Here is a 24,062-nt window from a genome sequence, read left to right as displayed (position 1 = left end):
TTTTTTTTTTTTTTTTTTTTTTTTTGCAGTACGCGGGCCTCTTACTGTTGTGGCCTATCCCACTGCGGGGCACAGGCTCCGGACGCGCAGCCTCAGCAGCCATGGCTCACGGGCCCAGCCGCTCCGCGGCATGTGGGATCTTCCCAGACTGGGGCACAAACCCATGTCCCCTGTATCGGCAGGTGGGCTCTCAACCACTGCGCCACCAGGGAAGCCCAGCAAGATCCTTTTTGACACACCTCCTAGAGAAATGGAAATCAAAACAAAAATAAACAAATGAGACCTAATGAAACTTAAAAGCTTTTGCACAGCAAACGGAACAGGGCAGGGTCCTGCGGAGGTGAGGACATGCACCTACAGCCGTGCTGCTCACACGTGGTCCTGGCGGGCAGCATGGGATCGCCGGCAGCTTGTTAGAAATGCAGCTCAATAACAAAAAAACAAACAACCCAATCCAAAAATGGGCAGAAGACCTAAATAGACATTTCTCCAAAGAAGATATACAGATTGCCAACAAACACATGAAAGAATGCTCAACATCATTAATCATTAGAGAAATGCAAATCAAAACTACAGTGAGATATCATCTGACACTGGTTAGGTTAAGTATTTGATGATGATAATAATTGATGACCTCGAACAGCCTTCAGAGCCATCTTAGACTTCTTTCTTTGCTCGGGGGTTCTGTTTTCAGGTTTCTGTTATCTTCTTGGTAGGCATTACGCTCAGTGAACCATAGAATGTTCCATTAATACTCTGCTTGTGCATGAGTGTTTTCCTGGCCTCCATCCTTCTCCCAGTGATGAAAGCTAGTGGTTGATAACAGTTACAAAAAGCTTGAGGAAGGCAGCCCACATGCTGAGAGTTTTAATCTATATCTGAAGGATGTAGATCAGGGTGGCTGAAGGATGGATGGAGGCTGACAGGCAACTCAAAGGATAACCAGCACTGTAGGCATCCACATGCTTTGTGCGTCTTCCAGCTATTCTCACTCACTGCTTTTCTGTGCCATCGTGACAAGCTTCCTCATAATTTTGAGTGTGAAGGAAAAGTGCCTGTGTGGTATGAGGAGAAGAGAAAGGTGGTTTACAAATGCTAAGGTTATGGGTGAAATTTTAGTTTTGTTATTAAAGGTATAGAAAGTCTTCTCACCTTCTTCTCAAAACGGTAGAATAGAATAAGTCAGGCTTTTTTTGATATCTTATTACCATATTGATTCAGGCACATGCTCATTCAGCCCAGCTGAGAAGGCTTTGGTGTCATCGTCAGAAAGATGAAGCACCCATTATAAATAGTAGTTGTTATTAAAACATGAAAATTTGGAGCTGCTTAGTAAAAATATACCTGTTTTACCTGATTCTGTAGAACACATAAGAGACACATGAAATTAATTTAAAAAAAACTTGTCCTTTTGATATTTGGAAGAAATTATAAAGTATAATTATATCAATTTGGTATTCTTTACAATTTGATAGTACAGCATCTATTTTTGTGCTTTTAGTAATATATGCAGTGTTGAAAGCGTTGAAGTTGCATAAAATAAGAAATGTGAAATGTGTTCCACATTTATTTTGTTTTCACCAAATGGAATTTGTTCAAATAATACACTGCTGAATGTTGCCTTTTATCCATTTTAAAACAAATTTAGAAATGAATGTTTTGTCATTTTAAAATTATAATATTTAAATCCATAAATTCTAGTTGAATGGAGCACATTAGAAGGAATAGATGAAAGCAACAGGATAGCCCTTATGTGTAACTTTAGTATCATCTCATATGTTGATAGTATTACATTTGTTGGTTGGTCCAAAAACACTCCATGTAATAATTTTTCATTGGATCATTGTCTCTTGCCTTGAAAAGAAATTGCCCCAGCTTTGTTTTGACATTGGCTTTCAATTAACTTCTGAGCTTTTTTTTCTTAACACTTATGAATTGGAAGCAACCCATTTTTCTGTGCTGATATCCTATTTCAATTGATGTCACCTAATTAAAAATAAAGTCATTGTCTTGACTAATAAGCCTCAAGTAATTATAAGTCAGTGCTATATAATAATAGTTGTCATTTATTGAGCTCTTACTATGCATCAGGCACTATTTGAAGCCCACAGAAGGTGTTAGCTTATTGAATCCTTATTATCACTTTGAGAGGTAGGAACTTATTCTCATTTTACGGTTTATTCCTGTTTTACAGTTGAAAAAACTGAGGCATAGGTGGTTAAATAACTGGCTTGATATCATGGTTACTAGTTGTGGTAAAGCCAGAGTATGAATTCAGGCAATGTGGACTGAGAATTCAGTACCCTTAAGTATTATTTAGAATTATTAATTCTAAATAATTATTTAGAATTATTAATTATTTAGAATTATTTCAAAGATTTGAATCCTTTGAAATGTACAGAGACTTGTTTTGTGATCAGAATATAGTCTGTCTTGTTATTTGTTCTGTATGTACTTGAGAAGGATGTGTATTCTGCTATTGGGTGGAGTATTCTATGTGTAGAATCAATGTGTAGGTCAAGTTGCTTGATGGTGTTGTTAAAGTTTTCTATATCCTTACTGATTTTCTGTCTACTTGTTATATCAAGAATTGAAAAATGGGTTTTAAAATTTCCATCTATGGTAGTAGTGCATTTTACTATTTTTTGTTTTTCAGTTTGGTCAGGTTTGGTTTGTGTGTTTTGATGTTCTGATAATAGGTGCGTAAACGTTTAGCATTGTATCAATAAGTTCTCTTGATGAATTTATTCCTTTATCATTATGAAATGTCCCTGTTTATTCCTGGTAATATTTCCTGCTTTGAAATCTACTTTGTCTGGTGTTGATATAGCATTGTATATCTTTTTCAGTCCTTACTTTTAACCTATCTGTGACATTATATTTAAAATGGATTTCTTATAAAGAATGTTTAGCTTGGTCCTTGTTTGTTATATGATTTGACAATCTCTACCTTTCCATTGGTGTGTTTAAAGTACATTTTATGTGATTATTGATAGGTTAGCTTTGAATCTACTATGTTGCTATTGGTTTTCTATTTGTCCTAGCTAATCTTTGGTTTCTTTTTCTTCTTTTCTTGCTTTGTTTTGGATTACTTGAGTAATTTTATGATTCCATCTTATCTTCTTTATTGGCTTTTGCCATACCTCTTTGTTTTATACTTTCAGTGGTTACTGTATGGTTTATAGTATGCTTCTTTAACTTGTCATACTGTACCATCATGTAATGTTATACCACCTTCTGTACAGTATAAGAAAAGCCAGTGGTTCTCAGCAGCAGCTGGGGCAATGGGTTGGAGGACCATACTGGAATCATGTTTGGTGTATATGTGAGAACTTTGAAAAGTGCCTCACTTCAGATGCCCTCCTACTGGCTTGTTGCTCCTCCCATAAGAACATTAATAACACCCTTCCTTTTTGTGGATGAACAAAATGAGGCTCAGTTTAAAGTGACTGCAGTAAATGGCAAAAATAGGCCCAACATAGCATAATGTAAGGAATAGTGGTCTTGAAGTCAGCTAGACCTAGATTTGAATTCTAGCACTATTGCGTGCTAGATATATGACCCTGGATGAGTTATTTAACCACTCTAATTTTTATGCCTAAAATATAGATAATAATCACCTCATGGCGTTGTTGTCCTATGTGCTCATATAATATTTGTTTTCTATCTTGATTGTCAAAATTAAATGGAATAGCATTTATAAAGTACCTAGTTAATTAAATTGTTTGGCACACTGTAGGACTTCAAATATACTTGCCATATAAGGATCATGGAAGTTATTGCCTGACTCCGAAGTAAGTGCTTTTAGTTTACTTTCACAGTCTAGTATCTCTTCAAACTTTATTCTGTCCTTTAGACCTGGAAACATTTGTTATGTGTGTCAGGGAAGATAAAGTTAATGTAGATGAGATTACCATGAATGGGTATGATAATTAAACCGAATAGGTTCAGAGTTCAGGGGAGATCTAAGTTGTGAATAAAGCTTCAGGAAGGCTAGAGGCTAGGGCAATCAGAGACATTAGCCTCTACATTCTAGCAGTGGACAGAGAGAGGTGTGGTATGAGAGAGAATATCATCTTGCACCTCATTATACGGCATTTGCAAAGAGGCAGTTCCTATTAGAATTTAGGTCGATGAGAAGAAGAAGAAGGACAGTAGATTTGACAGTTATCATAATATACAAGTGAACATTAAGGCTGCAGTATTATTCAAGGAACAGTGTGTGCATAGTGGAACACAGAAGGACAAGAACGTATCTTCAGGGAATAGTCTTGGTTAGAGAATAAAAGAGGAGGCAGCCAGGAAAGTTAAGGCTTCCCTAATCTTGCCATTTTTCCAGTATCTAAAGGCAGTGACCTACATTCTACAAGTGAATTTTGAATTTGTGGTGCACATAGGTTGTGAGCATAATTTATTAGTTTATTATGGTACCTATTAAAATGATATATGTGCTTTTTTGGTAAAACCCCAAATATTTCTGGGGGACTTTCAAACTGGAGTGTGTAATGAACACTAAAGAAGGCCATGATGTTTTTAAATTTTTCACTGACTTTGCAGGACCATGATTTTATTCTTAAGAGTGCCATTCTGATAACTGAAAATTTCAAATGTGAAACCCAAATTTTGTTTCTGTTAACTTGGAAATATGAAAAACAAGCAAAACACTTCAAGCAGACTGGAGTATGGCAAGAACATAGATTTTATAGTCAGATGGAGTTCCATGTGGGTCCTGGTGTCTTTTATTGGTGGTAAAACTTTGAAAAAGTATTTCTGGACCTCAGTGTCCATTTTTATAAAGTAGAGAACAACATACATTTTTACAAGGTTGTAATGAGAATTAAAGTATTAAATTTAGTGGTAGGCACTCAATAATAAATGGTGGCTTTTTAAAAAAAAATTGAATATAACTGAGGAGCTGAGGTTGGAAGAGAGCAATTCTGATTTATTGGTAGAATCTTTTGGGTACCAAACACCAGCCTTAAATTTCTTCATGTTATCTAGGTGGAGGGTATAATTTTTTTTCTGTTTCCTAATTTATTACTTAGTATTCATCCTCCCACACTGAGATACCATGCAACAAAGCTTAAAAGGTTTTTTGCTTGCAGCCTTACTCACAGTTGCCAGGAGAACTGTATTACAGAACTTAGCTTATATTTGTTCCAACTATCTTGACTCTAAAGGTGTTAAAAAGCAGTGAGCTAGTAGGTTAAATTCCACATTCAGGAAGCACTGGTTTCTTGTCTTCAAAGCAAGAAGAAAAGGAAGCAGGGATGAATTCTTCAAAAAATAGTGTCCAGTCTCTGCAGTAGATAATAAATTATCAGTAGATAATTTTTTTCTATTGAGGTGGGTTTTTTTCCCCCTCAAGTTAAACCCATACATAAAAAAAGCATAATCTAAATGCTGAAGGTGGGCCATTTAAAAATAAAATAGAAGGAAAAGAGTTCACTTCTGAGCAAATCAAACAAATCACAAAACTATAATAAAATATCCCTAAAATATTAATTTAACTCATGTATAAAAATAACTTGATTGTATAGTCTTAGGAACATAAATCACTTAAATTATGAATTGTTAATTATTGTTGAGTGTTATTCATAATATTGAACAAAATGATTTTGGGGTAAATTGAGTGTACTTAAAAAGTTCTACTTGCTATGTGTTATGTTATGCTTTAACAAATATTTTAATAATGTTCTAAGAATAGGTAGATGTTGGGCAAGTTCTCTTTAGGAGAACAGGTTGTAACTGAAAAAAAATTAGATGTTGCTATAAAGTGACAAAGTTTGTAGAAACTTATGTATTCTCTGTATTTCCCAAGGCAAGAACTTTTTGGATTTTTTGGTTTTTCTTGTTAAACTGAGATAAATTTTCATGTATATAAAGCCTGTGCTTTAAGAACCAACTTAAGATGTGCCATTTTTAGATTCATCAATATACAACACATTGGAATCTTATTTTATGATTGCTCTGTTATCTTTGTTGATTTTTATTCAACTCATATTAAACAATAAATAGATTTTTCGCATTGGTGGTAGCTTTATTAATATTCAGTTTGGAAGAAAAATGAATTTAACACTAGAATTGCCAGCAACGATAAGTTAAAAAGTAAGAAATTTGTAATATTTTCCTGGAAGTTCAAAGATAGTCATACATTTCCCTCTCTTTGTAAAAATAACTTTGTAATGGGGTTGGCATGAGTGAAAAATGGACAGCCTCCTGTGTTATGGAACCAGGTGATAGCTTTTGTTGCAGTCCTGTTGCATTTCTGGAAGCCACCTCGGCGACTTGGGTTTCACTGACTTACATGGGTTTGGAGCAACAGCTGTTGAACTTCAGAAATGTCAGCTTCACCCTTTGCACCTTTCTTTTGTGACTTTTTACTCAATATATTTACCCTAAGAAAATGGTATTTTTGTTTAGAGTCTTCTCACGAAGAAAAAAAGCAAAATGAATTAATAAATATTTCCTTATTCAATTGTTGGAAGCCTTTGCTTCTACTGCTGATTACTATTTATATACTTAAAAACAAAAATAAAGTGGAGTTACCTTGAAGTCTCCTTAAGAGCTAAATTCTTCAATTCATAATCTCCCTGGTCAAGTGGTATGGTAGAGCTTCAAACAGATAGACCATGGCCTAGGCTATGACTCAAGGTCTTACCTTGAAGGGCCTGTCTGACCTTAGAGTCTCTGAGCCTACATTGCTCTAAACATAACGACTTAAAGTGGTACAATGTGACTAGTGTTGACTGTTAGTGGTCTTATTATAAAGTGGTTCTACTGTAGTCTGGAAAGTACAAGCCAGGAATATTCAGCACAGGTGATCTAATTTCACTGTAAGCTTTGTTTTGAGATACCAAATACTTTGGACACGTGGCTTATCTGTAAGTACTGAAAAATAGTTTAGCTGTTATTTTTGATGTCTATAATGATTGAAATGATGTGACTGTAAGATCAAGCCTCTGGAAAATGTCAAAATTAGTTGTTAAGATGTACAAGGACAATTTCAAAAAAAATGATTGACATAATTAAGCTACATTGCTGACTCAGCTTTAGAGCAATTGGGAGGCGTTATTGTGTGGCTACTATTTAACTATGGGCCTAACTAGGTCTTTATACTTGGGAAGGTAGAGCAGGATGGGTAAAAGGGAAAGAGGCAAGGGAGAAAAGACAAGGAGAAAGGGACATGGGGAGAGAGAGAGGGAAAGGAAAAGAAAGGGTGAGGGAGAATGATTGTTTCATTAGCCTACATTAAAAAAATTCTACTGTTGTCTTAATGAAAAAAAATATATCATTCAGTGTTGAGTAAACCTTGTAAGGAAAGAGAGTGGAGTTTTCATTGTAAATAACCTTTCAGTCGCACTAAGAAAAAAACCATCCTTGTAAATCTGGTTTGTATGAAAAATGACTCTGCAGAACCATGAGAAGTAATCAGCCCATATTTGCATATGGTTTTGAATATAATATGTACATATTAGCTTACTATTTTGGTACAAGAAAATAATTTATATTACCTTCATAAGAAAAGTGACATAAAAAATGCAGTTTTTGAGGAGGTTATATTGGGAGGTGTTTGCTTTCACCCAGCTTTAATATTCTTTGATATTGCAGAAGTACTACTGTGTAAATTAGTTGTGGACAATTTATGAGGTCTTAAAAACCAACAGTATGTATCAAAATGTACTTTAATCAGTATGTGAGTAAAGAAGTCAAGCAATATGGTTGGTTTTGGAGTTACATTTGTACAAAGCAATTTTTAAATTTTTTTAAAAGGAAGCATGAACATAATATGTAAAGAAGTAATTACAAAACATTTTAACATGAATAAATAGTACAAGTTGTGGAAAGCTTGTAAACCTGCCATCTAAAACTGATTACCCTTACGAGCATTTCTTGCTGTTTGACAGTGTAGAGTGCACCTTGTAAAAGCTGTTACACGAGTCATTACGTTTAAAAGGTTTCCATCTCACACCCCAATATTACACTTATTTGCTGCAAGTGAAAATTCAGAATTTGTTCCTTATTTATTTTGATGGCAATTACCGTGGTGTTGAATTTTGTTTCTCCCCCTTCTTCCTGGAAAACTAGAAATTAGCCTTTTTTTGTTTCCTTATTTTAGTGTAAACGCAGTTGGTCAGTTTGTATATTGTAGGTTACATACAGAGATATTGTAATAATAAAATTCAGAGCCTAAAACACTCAGATACTCCATGTAATAATAAAATAATGAGCCTAGGTCACCAAGATGCTCCATGTATCTGAGAAAAAAACAATTTTGCCAGATGATTCAGAATCTCTACAGAATATAAAATCCAGTGAACCATTTTAGTTGGTACCTCCATACACACACGAAGTTTGCCTTACTTGAAATCTTGTTAAATATCCTGAAAGATTACCTTAATCATTTATGTGAGAAAGAAACTTGAAAATGTCTGAGACCCTCTTATTTTTGGGTTTCATTCTCCATGTTACGAATATTTCTTTCATTGTGTAATAAGCAGTTTGAGCTTTTGGCAGGCCTTCCTACTTCTTTTTGAGTGCCTTCCTTCTTTCTTCTCTTACACACCGTAGTCTGTTACAAAGAGCTATTAACTGGGAATTGGGAATTCTGAGTTCTAATGCCAACTCTGATACTAATGGATCCATTTGATTTATTGGTCTCAGATTCGGTGTGAAACGGGAACCTGAACTAGATCTCCTGGATACTTTTTAAGTTTAAATGCTGTGATTTGAGAAGTAGGGCATTTATCTGAAAACCTATTACACCCCCTTCCCCAATTTTTTTTTACTGAGTGATCATTTACTGAATGGATATTTCTCCTAAAAGCAGTTTGCTGAAACATAAATTCACTGAGTGGCAATTTTGTTAAATTTACCAAGTACTCTGATTTATTAGTTGCCTAAGAACTAGTTTTCCAAATTATCAACTGCCTAAAATATGTTTCTATTAATTACATATAAGATTTATCACAAATCACAATGCATTAGTCACAAAATCTTTTGAAATTTTTGGTGGGAAGTATTAATTAGTTTTAATTTGGTTTTAATTTTTCCACAGCAGTTACACCACAGACATTTTGCAACAGAAATATTTATCAGTACAGTCCAGCTGAGTGCCAAATTTGTCATTGATATTTTATATATGGAATTGTTTACAGTTGCTTAAAAGTGAAGCTATATATTTATTTAGTTGTAGTGATTAACAAATGTGTGAATTAAGAGAAGTATAGAATGCATTTAATGGGTGAAAAATGTGTTAAAAGAAATAAACCTTCCCTGTTCTCATTTATAAACTCCATGACATTCAAGACATGCACAGCCCTTTAATTTAAAATAAATGCTCATTCTCAAAAGTCATTGGCCCAGAAAAATGGTGAAATACCAGAATATAGTTATGGGTAGGCTATAGTGTGCTGGCTTGTAGCAAAATTTCAGATAAATTTAAACTTTGAACTCATCAATGTAAGTGTCAAAGAAATCTTCAAAGGCCCTGTAAAACTTTTATTCAATACAAATTATGTCCACAGGATAAATGGTTAAAAGAAACAAATTTTGAATGAATTGGTCAAGTTGTCAAATTGGCCATTAGGCAGAATGATTCTGAGCAAGTTGATTTTTGGAAAAGTAAAGTTAGTGTTATCATACCCCCATCTCCATCTCTACCAGGGGTGGGGGACAGTGAAACTGTAATGGAAGAGTACTACTGCCTTTAGAATTAGAGTGTTTTTTCCTCAGCCATGCCCTATAGCCAAAGTTGGAACTATTTGGAAGGTCTTCTGCCTCTGTGTGTATATGCATGTGTGTAATGTACTTACCATGTGTCCAGCATAACTTTTGATGCTAAATATCCGTATTGTGTGTGTGTGTGTGTGTGTGTGTGTGTGTGTGTGTGTGTGTGTGTGAGAGCACTCACGCTCGTGCGCCATGGCCACCACAACACAGGCTTTCTGAGACATTGAAGAAGTACAATAAAATGTCTGGGTGAGAACTGAGAAATTTTAATTTTTCTCTGCTCTTATGATGACCATAGCAAAATATGTCCCATATGAATATTTGACTGAAGTAACAAAGCAAATAGGTCAATGTATATGATGAATCACTTGGCGTATGCCAAGGAAAGGTGGTCCTGTGCTCAAGCAGGAATAGAGATGTTAGCTGGACTAGAGGACTATTCTAGAACATTGGTATGGGGCTTAGTATTTCTGAACACTGCCTTTGGCCTGTAACCTTCCTTAAAACTCTGTTTGCTTTCTAGTTACTACCCTTGATTGCAGTGCCATTAGGTAATAGCATTAAATATATTTTTCTTGGACTTGCTGAAGGTCATTTGTGAATGTAAAGATCAGGGAACAACAACTCCTGGCACTTGTATCAAAGACCTTTTGGTTTCACCAAAAATCAATTTTTTTGTGAATTAACTAGTTGAGACAGTCCCTTCTTTTGGCATCTAAGAAGCTGCAGCCAGTCATTCTTACTAATTTAGAAGTGGAATTGATGGTGGGCACCTAAGAGCTCAACTCTTAAGATTTTAGAAGAAAAGATATTGTACTTTTTCTGAACATTTTCTGAGCCCTGATTCAAATTCCAACAAGCCTATTTGTGTTAATGCCTCAGCAGAAGTGATATAGAACCCACGACTCAGCATTTTTATTAGTGTTTGCCGAGATCTACAAAATAGAATAGACAGCCATCTTGTCAGGTACTCAGCATTGCTGGAAATGAAATTAATATTTTTTGGAGGATAACATATGGAACATTAGTAACTGGGTTAAAAAATTACAGCATGTCCAATTTCTATATTGTAGAAGATTAAAAATATGGAAAAGACTGCTATTTAGACAGGACTACATAGTAGTTGGTCTGTAGAACATTTAAATTATCATATTATAAGCCTAATACAGCATATTGCTGGGTTAAAAAAAGAAAGAAAAAAAACACAATTTTTGCTACTGGAACCTAATAGATCGTATGGTATATTCAAGTCTTCACTCTGCCTATTTCTAGCTATGTGACCTTGGGGCTCATAGAGTTATTTAAGCTTTGGGCCTAAGTTTTATCATCCATAAAAGTGGGATAATAATAGTACCTACCTCACAGGATTTCTGGTTAGATTAAATAAAGCATGTAAAATCCTTACATAAATGTGTTAACTAATTTTAACTAGAGGATTCTTGAAATACCCTTTTTTGTGAAAAGTTTCAATGACTGTTAAGAGAACATAGAAGAATGTCAGTTGAATGTTGCCAAGCTCAAATAAATTTCAAGTTGTTAATTAATGATGAAGTTAGAACAATTACTGTTAGGCTAATTACTTATTTTTAGCATTTCAGCTATGAAAATTAAAGATCTCTGAGTGCTTCTGTCTCATAAAAACAAAGGAAGCATACCAGGCTACTTTTTCTAAGATGACATGATTAGAGCATTGGATCTGAATCCACAATTCAGTGAATCAGGTGTACTTATTAAAATAGTAAATGATGTGTCAGGAGGTTCAGAGCAATAGCTGAAGACTTAATTTGCTCATTTGAGTTTATTTAATCCTTATCGTGTTTCTTTATAAAAAAAATTATGCACAAAATCTGTTAAGGCTTACAGATATTAGAATATGGGTGTTGTTATAAAATTTTGCCATAATGGGAATTGAAAGTGAAGTCACATTAGAAAATTAAGAGAAAACATTCTTAATGAGTAAATTGATTGGAACTGGCTCTAGTAGAAAACTCTAGTTTTACACAATTTTTAAATGTTAAATGCATCTGATATAGCATACTTTAATAGTAATGTTTCAGCAGGGTCTTAAACTCATCCTCTTTGTAGATTCATCTGTTCATTCAACAAATTGAAGATCCTCTTTGTGTTAGGCATTGTTGCATATTTGTAGGTGAAAAAGATAAGCACAGTCTATGTGTTCAGGGTGTTTATAATCTGGTTGGAGACAGTTACACTACAATATGATAATTGCCGCTGGCTGAGTAAAAATAAGATGCTGTAGGAACACTCAGACAAACACCAGACCCAGACTTATTTAGAAGCAGGGAGGGCAGGGAGAGGGAAGAGTGGTGGTGGTTTGGGAGACTATCTGGGGGAAGTGGAATTTATCCTGAGATCTGAAAAATGAAGAGGAGAAGAGGTGGGAAGGAAAAATTGTTTGAGTCAGCAGGAACTTCTTGTTTCTCATCCATTAAAGTGGGATTGGGGAACTTCCCCTTCTAGGATTGGGGAACTGAAGAGTAGTTCCATATGACTGGATTGTATACAGTACTCTTTGGAAAATGGTAGGCAGGAGCTATATTCTAAAGAACCTTAAAAGCCCTGTTGAGGGCTTTGCAGTTTATCCTGAGGACACTGGGAACCTGTTGTAGGGAGTGGCCTCAACTCTGTGGAGCCGGAGAGATGAAGATATGTGAATAGATTTTTAGAGAGATTAGGAAGCAGAAGCGTTGGCCTCAGTGAATTATTAGATTTGGGAATTGAGAGGAGAAAGTTTGGTGATAAATGATAGGACAGTTACTTTTAATGTATTTTAAGGGATAAAGGAAGAGTTCTCCCCTCTCTTTTAGCCCCCTTGGAAGACCATCAAAGATTAGGAGGGGGGAGGGAGTGTGGAAATAAAACCTATTATGTGAAATTTCACTCTTACATAAATCATTACATAATGACAATAGCTTTTAATAACAAAGAACTTATAGGTGATTTTAAGCATATTAATAATCCTAGCTAAGGGGTATTAACCATAGATTTATGAGATAGCCTAAGATAACCCACTTTAGAAGGAACTATTGTTTTTGGAGCCAAGAAAACGCTTTAGAGTGAGTTGGAAGGACAGCCATGTTCAGAGTGCATCACCAATTCCATAAAAGAAGCTCCGAAGGAAGTGTTTTTGGTTCAGTGTAATTGACTTATTTCAAGTTTTACTGATTTTTAGAGAGAAATAAATTTTCTGTTAAGTTTGAGAATACACAGAGTTAGCTAGAATCTTCAATCTGTTTTAATTTTCATCTTCTAGCCAAACTTTTTTTCCAAGTGTGTACATATGCATTTTATAATGAAAGTCAGTGTAAAAATTTCACTTGATTAATAGCATTTATGTTTTAGAGCAATTATTTCCAGAATTTATGTATGTGTGAATATATAGATTTTTTTTTCAAGTCCACCCACTCCCATGTTCACTACATTTGCCAAAAAAATGGAAGTAATGAGAATTCAGTTCTTTAAGATACTGTACATTTAAAGTGGGGCATATTATTTCCATTATTAGCAATGTTATTATACAGTATTATTTTCCCCTTTTAGATGTGTTGATCTCTTTGAGCCTGTCATTGGAATAGTTAGGAACTGCAAAAGGCTCTATTCTTTACTCTTATAAAAAGAAATAAGATAGAAAAAAACAGGAAAATTTTTTGCATGGGGAAGAGAATCCAAGAAGAAAGTTGTTATTGGAGCCTTTTTTGGTGTGAAGAAAATTAAGAATTCCTGTTTTACTTCACTCCCTGTAAAATCCCAAGAAAATCCTGCTTGGAAACAACATTACCTGCCTGTTTTCTTTTGTGGCTCTTTAAGTAATGCTGCCTTTTAAGCAGCCAGTCTTTGCCCTCTCTTTGCAAAAAAATAGTATGGATACTTCCATGTGTGTGGCTAGTAACTGTAGAGGAAAAAAGATAAAACTTGTGTGTAAAGTTTAGGGTATGTAGAAAGAATAAACAGATGTCACTAGGGCTCATTTAAAAAAGGGGGTACCTGTTTCCTTGGTGGGACTAAACACTTAGATTCACCACCTATATCCTCTTCCAGTTTGAGATCTATGGAAGAGGCACCACTGCTCTCATGAGTTTGAATACAAGGGAGCAGAATTGAAATTCATGTCTTTATTCTAGATTGGACAATAGGTTCTGGCGAGTGTCATAAGGAAAGGATCATATTTGACATTTGGGAATGTGTATTACTGTAGATTTCCTTCTTTCAGCAGAAAATGACACAGATCGTGGAACTAGCAATGAATGGATCTGTAGATATAATCTCCAGATAAATTTTTTAAATAGACTATTCCATTAGAAACATTGGAAATGTTGTGTTTTAGAGCACTTTGAGAGTTTTGAGCCACTCAGTGGGAAGGGAGACAGAGCTCTTACCCAGCTACTGAACAGATCAAATACTATACAGGTATTTTGGGGATTAAAAGGGCTGTTTTACAGAATCTAAGACTGACTTTTTGGGATGGCTCCAGGGTGAGATGGGTCTCTGGAGCTCATGTTGGTTTTGACCAGCAAGCCCAAGGTTAGCTTGAGGCCACCCAAAGTTATGATCATTGGTTTGGGAAGGCCCATATTTCAGGAGTCCTTAGGAGTTACACTGATGTTACTGTATACCCTAAAGAATTTTACCAAATCATGCAATTTTATATCTGTGAATAAAATTACACTGTAGGCTGCATATTATTTGACAACCTGCTTTTTATGCTTACAGTATTATGAACATCTTTCCATGCTGACTTTTATAGATCTGTATAGTATTCCGCTATAGGGATATAGAATTTATTAGGGATAATTATAGGGATATAGTTTATTAGTTCCCCAATTACAGACATTTCAGTTGCTTGTTATTGGCTGTCATAAGTAATACTTGAGTGAACATCTTTGTTTGTGTATAATATTATGTATAGATACTAACCTAAATGGACCCTCATTTGACTGTTTTTTTTAAGATAAATTTAAATTCTTGAAAGTAAACGAATCTCATATTATTTCCTCTTCCTTCCATAAAATATTCTGTGAACACAAGGTTAGTGCAGATCTCTTTTAACCCATGATATGCTTTTCTATATCATAAGCATTATAGCTTTGATGGCATCATAATGATCACATACTAGGTACAGTACGTATTTGCCATTCACATGGTGTTTGTGTCTATTTGTTCAAATTTAGAATTCTTTCTTAGTGCCCTAAGTCTCTATAGACTACTTTATTTCTTTTAAAGTTGATTTCACTAAAATAGCCTCAACTGCTCTTGCTGTTTGTGTAGTCAACTAGGATCCAGTGTCAGGGTGCCATTATTGGAGTGAGACAGACCTGGGCTTGAATCCTGGCTCTATCTCTTAATAGTTCTGTGATCCTGGGCAAGTTACTTGATCTCTAAACCTTACTTTTATCTGCTATAAAATGGGAATATCTACTTCATGGTTGAAATTAGGGTTAAATGTATGCAAAGATGTAAAGCATCTATCACATAGTAAATGCTCAGTATATGGTAGCTATTCTTATTACCATAATGAAATGATTGATTTATGATAAAATGCTCGTTGTTCATCATTTTTCAGTTCTAAGTGCTATTATCATTAAATACTCCATCTCATAGGTTCTAGTCACTGTCAGGATTGGATTGACGAATAGTAAGAAACATTTATAGGTTTTGCCTCATAGATTTTGGTAAGAATCTTTCTGTATGTTACATCATTTTGTTCTCAGACTCTTCTTCCAGTAAGCAAAATGTAGGATAATCAGAAATTTTTGTTTGTTGGTTTTCTTTTTCTTTTCTTTTAGCTTTTATGTGAGCACTCCCAGTTTTTAGCTTATGTTATCTAGGTGAGACCAATTTGCCTATTAATTCATGAATGTGAGTGAGAGAAAATGCCAGGATGCAATCAGCAATAGACTGGACAAGCACCTGGTGGTGTTTTCCCCAGAATTACTTCTGTGCCTGATAACAGCTTCTCTTGATAACTAGAAACAATTAACACATAACAAAATTCTTACATCATTTCAGCAGTGTGGCTTCAGTAATATGTTAATAGATTGTTTTATTTTTTAATTAATTCATTAAGATAAAAACTGTTAAAGTAATTTGATTTGTCTTCTCCAAAGAAACGGTTTTTCATTATCTATTCTGAGTCAAAGGAAGAATTAGTTAAGAAAAAACCTTTGTTTGAAAAGTGAAAAAAGTTACCCAGGCAACCTGTATATGTTACTAGTGTGCTGATTAATCATCGCCAACATTAATCTCTGTCATCAGTTATCACAGGAAGATGACTGCTGAACAGTCTACACTATTATCATTCCATCATTTTTCTACAGATCAATTTAGTATAAAAGATTAATTGTACATAGTCAGGAGGATTACAACATCAGACCTGAATAAAAAAGCAGAGCTTTTATAATATAGAAAATCATGAATTTTCCTTTTACATCTCTTCAGTTACCTGATATATTGATTTGATAAAGCCCTGTGTTTTACAATGAATAAACTTTTCACAAAGGTATATTTTAAGTAAAAAAGGCTGACTATAGTTTATAGCTTAACCAGTTTCTTTCATTTGTACTCAGTGAAGTGGAAAAAAAGCAAAGTCAGAGTTTTACATTTGTAGGTAATCAGCTCAATATATTTTTGTCAATTTCAAAAAAAAAAAACTTATCACGTTATTTTTAACCATATATATATAAATTCTAATATGCCCCATTATTTTACATTATATTGTTGACTTTGAAAGATGCTCAATATTCTTAATTTTTTTCTAAAGAATTAGAATAATCTTAATATTTTCATCATCTACTCCAGAATAGTCAGAAATGTATACATTTCATACTGATTTTATGTTCAGGAAAGTACATATCAGCTATTTTTTTTCAAAAACCATGACTTATTTTAGTTGTCTAATTTTAATAAATAGAGGTTTCAATTGCTGTGAGTATTATGTATGCTAGTATTTATTTTCTAACATTTATTCAAGAATGCTGATGCTTAATCAGAGTATTAGTAATAAAATCTTATGCTCTAAAACTTCTATTATGACTTGCGATCTTTCTCTGTGAAAGCACACTGATGTTAAACTCCTTGTTGTGTATTTTAAAAGTAGTAATTTTAGATTATGACAATTTTTTTTTGTAAATAGCGTTCCTCTGCTCTTACGTTGAACCAGGTTTCTAAGTAAATAATTTATTCTTTAATGTCACATTTTAGGTGTGATTTATTTTCACTATACAAATAAGTGACTCTCATAATAATACTGGTTAATTTGGTTCAAATAGGAATTGGAATTACCATCTTTTGTTTTTCTGTACTAAGGAAAAAGGAAGGAAGTTGTCTGTTGTACTTGAAAATTAAATTACAGGTTTTTATTTTCTATACTGGATTAAAACCTGTTACATTCCTCAGTGTAAAAATACAATATAGTCAGTCAGTGGAGTGGAACCAAGCTTTGCAGACTTTGCTTTTTTTTAGAAAGCAAATTATTTCAGGAAGAAAAACCCCAATAAAAATTAGATGATACTATGTATTTTTAAGCGAGCCCAGTTATATAGTTCTGTTTGATAAGTAATTGATTAGGTCAGACTATTTAAGCATTTAATCTGGCATGTACATTGTGTGTGATGAAAGGAATCCAGCTGTGAATTTGAGTGTATTAAATAATCTTCAGGAAGTTTCACAAAGAACATTTGAATGCCTTGAAACTTGCAATAATGCATGTTTGTTCCAAACACATTTGCTTTGCCTAGGTTTTGCCCATCAGGTTGAAGAAACGGTAATCTTTTTGCATTCAGCAGCTGGGTTTTTGCAATATTCTTTTCCTTCTTCTAGGGGTTAATTAGCCTTCTTTCAAAATGTGGCCTATTTAGCTGTAGATTCGCATGATTCAGCCAGAGCTGGCTATACAAAGCAGAACCGTTAACAGGCGGGTGTGTCCAACTGCTTAATTAGCCAGAATAAAAAGGTCCTTTGTCAAACAAGCATCTGTTGCTCTTGACACACCTGACAGCCACATTAGGCAAGGATGACTAGACTGAAATCGTGCATGTCTTTCCTGCAAGAATATACAAAACTCATTTACATATAGGCTGCATCATGGACAAACTGCAGGGGTTTATTTAGCTTATCAAAATGGATTAATGTGACTGCATTTGTGGCTGATAAACAAATATCACTTGAAAGGAGGCTGTGAAGGAACTAAACTAACCAAATTACTCTCAAACATAAACAAAGCACCAGAAACCACTGCTAGATGAATGGGAACACCTCACATGTACACACAAACCTTTATACTGGATCTAAAACAAAACCTACAAATGAAGCATGCTAAGACACTGCCCTCATGTGATGATCCCTGCTTTGAAGAAATTTTGGAAAGCTACCAGAATACTCTAAATGTGTCAGTGGGTTTAAATGATCTGTTTAGGAAAATTTGGCAGGAAGGTTACACTCCTCAACATGCTTTAACATTCAGATTGATCTGCTATTAAATCAGGTCTTTGGAATTAATCAGTTAAAATGCCTCTGGAAAAAAGCTACTAGTTGGGTTTTATTATGGCCTCAGTAGAAAGAGAATAGTTGCTAATTTCAATGTCAGAGAGAGAAGAGATGTCTCACTTTTGTTATTCCAAATGTAGATCAAATAGGATAGATAGAGAATCCCAAAGATTTGCTGTTCAGACCAACAATCTCTAGCTTTCCATTTGGAAGCCTTTCATCATGATTTTGCAAAGTAATATACATAGTGGTAACATCATGGGCTTTAGAGTCAGGCAAACCTGGATTTGAATTAGGCTCTTACTCTTACCATCTGTGTGGCTTTTAGCAAGTTATTTAATCCGTTTGTGCTTCAGTTTCCTCATTCGTTAAGTGGAAATAACAACATTTCCATTATGGGGTTTTTTTGAGGATTAAATGAAAAGATGTATTTCAAGCACTTAGCATATTGTGTGGCACCTGGAAAAGACTTGTTAAATGAGAGACCTAATTATGGCTATGACTTTTTTTTTTTGTTATGACTTTTTAGCCAGTCTCTGGCAGGGATGTGATTGAGATCCTCTCAAGGCCTGAGGCCTCTGGCAAAGAGAGCCTCTTCTTCAAACTTGAGGAAGACAATGAAATCAGAGGAGAATGAAGTTGTGTCTATTAAGGAAAGATGGAGACCAAACTGAGAGGCTACGTTCTTATCCCAATTAGCATGACCCTGTAATCCAGGGGCCAAGGAGATTGGATGATGAGCAGTAACTTGGAAGTAAACAAGTTGTTCTGGGACAACTATTGGTTGTTCTGGATTAGGCTTTCTGTGCTGGTTTTGATGCGGTATGTACATAGAGCCAGAGGTTGGATGGAAAATTCTCTGTGACTCTCTAAGTTATATAAGCCATCATTTTCTATCCATCCACTTTTCCCCACCCTATTCTGTAAAGGTTGCTCCTATTAAATAGTTGGGATCTTTTTCCTTCTTTCTCATTCTAAAAGTTCACCAGTTTGCTTTTCTTTACTCCCTTCACTTCTGTCTATTCAGTGTCTCTGATGAAACTCAAGACTTCCGTCTGGTAGTTTAGTGCATGCGCTTTAGTGTTATGTCCAAATCCTCTTTTCCCACTTTCCTACTTCCCACAGTTTGACCTTGGTTAAGTGACGTAACATCTCTGGGCCTCAGTTGACTCAGTCTGTAAAATGTGGAACATCTTAGTTCCAATCATCTAGTTACACATTTCTATTAATAACGTAGTCAAAGCTTAGGTATTTCTCTTATGCCTCAAATGCCTGTAAAGACCAAGCCAGTGAATATGTATTGCCATATAAATAATTTGCATATAAGACACATAATATGGGCTCACCTTTTCTAGATTTCCAGATTTTTCAAGAGAATCTGGAAATTTGGTTTTTAACAAAATTTTCTGATTTTTAAAGGTTGACAATTAAGAATTTTAATTTGTAGTTACTCTGTGCCAAAGCCTATCGATGGAGTCTAATATGGTCCATAGGAAGCCAGTTTCCAAATCTATGCCTTTTATCTTCAGATAAGCCCTCTCAGGTGATTTATTGAGTAATTGCTTTAAAGGTACATTTAATTTTTTAGACATTCATTATGTATATTCTTCTGTGTATTTGGTCTAAAACAGTGGATGTCATATTATGGGTCATATACCAAAAAGGTGTGTAGGCTGGTCTGCAGTACAGACCCCTGGACACACGAGAGAGCCTCGATAAAGTTCCCAGCCGACACTGGGATAAACAGGAGGGTGTTTTAGTTTGAGTGACTTAACTGTAAGAATCTCATCCACCCCTTGACTGAACAGCTTAAACAAGAACCCATAATTGGCAACTCTGTGTTCCTCATTTGTGTACTAAACTGACAAAGGCCTGTCTTGGAGTTGGGAAGAGAAGCTAAGAAAAACTCACTGAAGGTGATATCTAAAATCTGGTTCGGTCCTCATTCCCTGCAGAAAGGCATCACCTCACTCTCACTAATAGCCCTCTGCTGTAGCACAAATGGCATCAATTGTCTATAAGTGTAACATGTAATGAATCGAAGGACACTGGCATTTGCTTTCTTTTGGGGGAGGGTATTTTTTTTCTTCTACAATGGAATAAAGAAGAAGAGGCACAGATAGGGTTCCTAATGTGTGTATCCCCTCTCCCAATTTCGAGAACTATTAGTCCTCCAGTAATCTTAATTAAGCAAGAGTTTTATGTAGTGAATACTGTCATTTTCAAACATTTTCAGGCATATCCATGGTCTTAATACTAGTACAAAGGGCTGTGTGTGTGTGTGTGTGTGTGTGTGTGTGTCTGTCTGTCTGTCTGTCTGTCTTTGGAAATCAGTGCTACATTTTTTATTAATTAGCCACCATCTTGAGAGATTTCACATAAAAATCTTCTCTTGGAAAATTGGAAAAACTGGCAGCTACAGTTTAGCCTTCCCATAAATTCACAATTTCCTTGAGCTAAACATTACCTGGCCCAAATAAATGGGGTGGTAGCCACAGTCTCCATCACTTTCCTTCTGTTTTTTAAGCCCCTAGCTACCTTCACTCTGTGCCTGAGGTTTCTCATCTGTAAATGTAGATTATAATCATACAGACCACATTGGGTTGTTACATGGAGTGATTTATATATGAATTAACATGTAAAGCATTTAGAAGAGGACATAGCATGTGTTAAATACTCTATCGATGTTAGCTTTACTGCTGTATCTTTTGTATGCTCTAAGTTTTATTGTGCTGCTTTAGGGGTTTGACTAACAAAGGAATAAGAATAGTCAATCACGTTAAGTGATACCAATGTCAAGGTCTAGAAAGTAAAGAAAGCATAGATTCAAAGTGAAAAGGCCTAGTTCTTTCTTTAGTCCTGTCACCTTGAGCCAGTCTCTTAACCTCTCTGGGCTTTAGTTTTCTCATTTATGAAATAAGTGTAGATTAGATATCTTCAGAGGTCTGTTTCTAAAATTGAATGAGATGATAGAAAAGGTTTGGGGAAAAAATTGGAAGAGGTCATGCTGTGACAAAAGATGTTGAGAGGGGTTAATTTTCTACTGGGAAGACCTGAATACTCTTTCAGAATTTTCTTAGGGAAAATTAATGTTCACCATACTGTTCACAGATTTAAACCATGATACAGTATTTTTCTTAGGCTACCAATTAAATATTGTTTTTCCCCCCAGGATCCCTGCTCAATAGCAAAGAAATTAACATTTATTATATTGACTGCATAAGTAACAAAAGGGAATATCAAGGTCTAAGAAACCATACTTGTTAGAGTGCACACTGTAAAATTTAATCCTGTGTTAGTAGGACAGGCACATGAGAACTGAAAAATGTGCCATGTTGAACTGTGAATGAGAGAAGGTAAAATTTCATGTCTTTGTTTACAAATCTCACTTATATAATAGTGATCCTTCTTACCTTTCAAAATATTAAACATTATTGCTGTTTGGCTGTCTTTGTGTAAGAGTATAATTAAACTTTAATTTTAGTACCAAATCATCTCACAGCCAAGAACATTAGTGAGCTTGATCCTTTGGCTAAATTTAGGGTATATCAGTTGGTTTTTGGATATACATTAATTTTTAAAAATCAGTGAAAAGTAAGTTTGAAAGTTGGAAAGGACCTTAGAAACAATTTATTCTAAATTGTACACCTCCAGTGACGTCCTGTAGTTTATAAAAGTGTCTAGAAAGTACAGTTTATGACGTATTTGCATCCAGTTAGGATTTGTGTTCTGAGAATTGTGTCTTGACATAATTTATAATATGACTAGTTTATATTGTGCTTGAAACAATTTATAACAGATGAGGCCTAAGGAAGGTAGATTTCAATGAAGTTCAACCTTTATAGCCTCAAAATAAGAGGTACTAATGGAGATTTTTAAAATGTAGATTAGTAATTTTCTATATTTATTTTAAAAGTGGTCAACATGCCTATAAACATGCATGGAATATCATGAGTATGTTGGGTGGAGTAAGAGTTATTCTGGGAGTGGAAAGTTAGTCTCAGTATAGGATATTAAGAACAGATGAAATGGAGCTAGTCATATAAGGAGAGCATTTTAAACTTTTTTTCTATTTTAATAAATTTCAGAGACCATCATGCAGACATCAGAGACTGGGTCGGACACAGGTTCGACAGTGACTTTACAGACATCTGTGGCTAGTCAAGCAGCAGTGCCTACGCAGGTGGTACAGCAAGTACCAGTACAACAACAGGTAAGGAGCTGCTGTTCCCAGAGAAGATGCTGTGCCTTTCCTTGTGCTGCCTCTCCAACATAGCTGTGTCTAAAAAATGATTCGGATAATACTTTCTGGCACAATGGATGCCAAAATAGGCCTCGTTCAATTCTTAGATTAAGTCAGCAAATGTTTCTTGAGCATTTCGTGGATGTGCCACGTTCTTTCTGTGCTAGGCTGTAGGGATAAAAAGAGAAATACTCAAACTATAATCCTTATTCCAAAAGAGCCTCTTAAGTCCTAAAGAGAGCATTTGTTTCTAACTTGGCCACCCTAACTGGGTTTTCTTCTCCTCTTCTCCCCTCCTTATTCTTTATCACATCTTCCTATTTCTTTCATATTGAATGTCGGCAATCATATTTTTATATAATTGTAAGTACTATATAAGTAGTACTCACAGTAGTACTTAATAAAGGAGATGATGTGTGTACCTTACAGGCAGGGATTTTGCCTTTGTGATATTTTGGAAAGTACTGGGCGTTATGGTGACTGATAAATAGTGTTTAATGAAAATTAAATTATCTTAAAGGTCTGAAAATCTGACTCATCCCATTTAAAAAATTGAGAATGAATTCATCATCACATGTTTACTACACGGCTTATTCATACTTGGGACGCTTAGCTTGTTTTGGAAAGATACTCACAAAATAGTGCTATTTTGTGACAGTTAATAGTCCTCCTTTGAATTGTGAACACATTGGCCTGTCATTTCTTCTAAAGAGTGGTGAGAAAGTATGCGAGAAGGATCATGTCATAAAGCATTATCTTGAGACTTGAGATTTACCTGTAATTTCTCAGTATCAGAGAAAATGTTGCTTTTACAGTTTAGCAAATGTTGCTTTTACAATTATAAATAAGTCATTAGGGAGAGGGAATAACTCTTCCTAAATTATAGACAGAGGGACTCAAGGTTATATTCTTAGGAGACAGAAGTGGGATGGGCAGGGAGAGTGCTAGAATCATGGAGAAGGGTCTTTGACTCTCAGGGTAAATAAAGACATCTGAAATAATTATTTCTTTTATAATTAAATCTTAGCACACTCTTCTTTCTGTTCTCTACAACACACTGGTATTACTGATCACCAATTTCAAGACTGAATATTATTCAGGAAAGGGTAGTTTATGGCATATCATCCAAAGAGCAAGTAGAGAACTATTGGGTCAGTGTTATATATAATTTTAAAAATATAACTCAACAGTCGAACAATATTAAGCACATATTAAACAGTTACACTCACTCTGGTTTGGTTTTTGTCTCATTTTCGGAAGAAGAATGGCCTTGAGAGTGCCTGCCTCCAGCAGTAGTACAGTGGAGATCCTGTTCCTGTCTCCAGAAAGTGCCCCCTTGAGACCTTCAGATGTCTGTGTTAAGTGTATCTGGCCCTCTCTCATGGACTCTGTGTCTTTTCTTACTCCCTCCTTCCTTTCCTTTCCCTTTCTTCCTTTTTGCCTTCCTCCTTCTTTTCTTTTTAAAAAACATTTTCTTTTTATTGAATTTATATGTCATTAGATGTCTACTACAGGTCTTATATAGTGTATATAGTAGTGTAAAGAGTCAAATAGTTCAGCAAGTTCGTTATTTAAAAAAAAAAAA

The 24,062-nt window shown here is 35.0% G+C and overlaps 1 protein-coding gene across 31 annotated transcripts in view; it reads left to right on the top strand.

Moving 5' to 3' along the window:
• Positions 1-24,062, top strand: part of RFX3 (regulatory factor X3) — a 299,451-nt gene that overhangs the window by 117,475 nt on the left and 157,914 nt on the right. For all 31 annotated transcript variants that reach the window (XM_028493929.1, XM_055087176.1, XM_024126911.2 and 28 more), the window contains one exon: positions 22,323-22,447. In XM_028493929.1, coding sequence (XP_028349730.1) covers positions 22,331-22,447 — 117 coding nt within the window. In that variant the 5' untranslated portion in view covers positions 22,323-22,330. The remainder of the gene's footprint in view (positions 1-22,322; positions 22,448-24,062) is intronic.

This window comes from Physeter macrocephalus, chromosome 9 (assembly GCF_002837175.3).
Source record: "Physeter macrocephalus isolate SW-GA chromosome 9, ASM283717v5, whole genome shotgun sequence".
NCBI classification, from domain to species: domain Eukaryota; kingdom Metazoa; phylum Chordata; class Mammalia; order Artiodactyla; family Physeteridae; genus Physeter; species Physeter macrocephalus.
The sequence above is the reverse complement of the archived record's forward strand: the minus strand, read 5'-3'. Positions and strand labels throughout refer to the sequence as shown.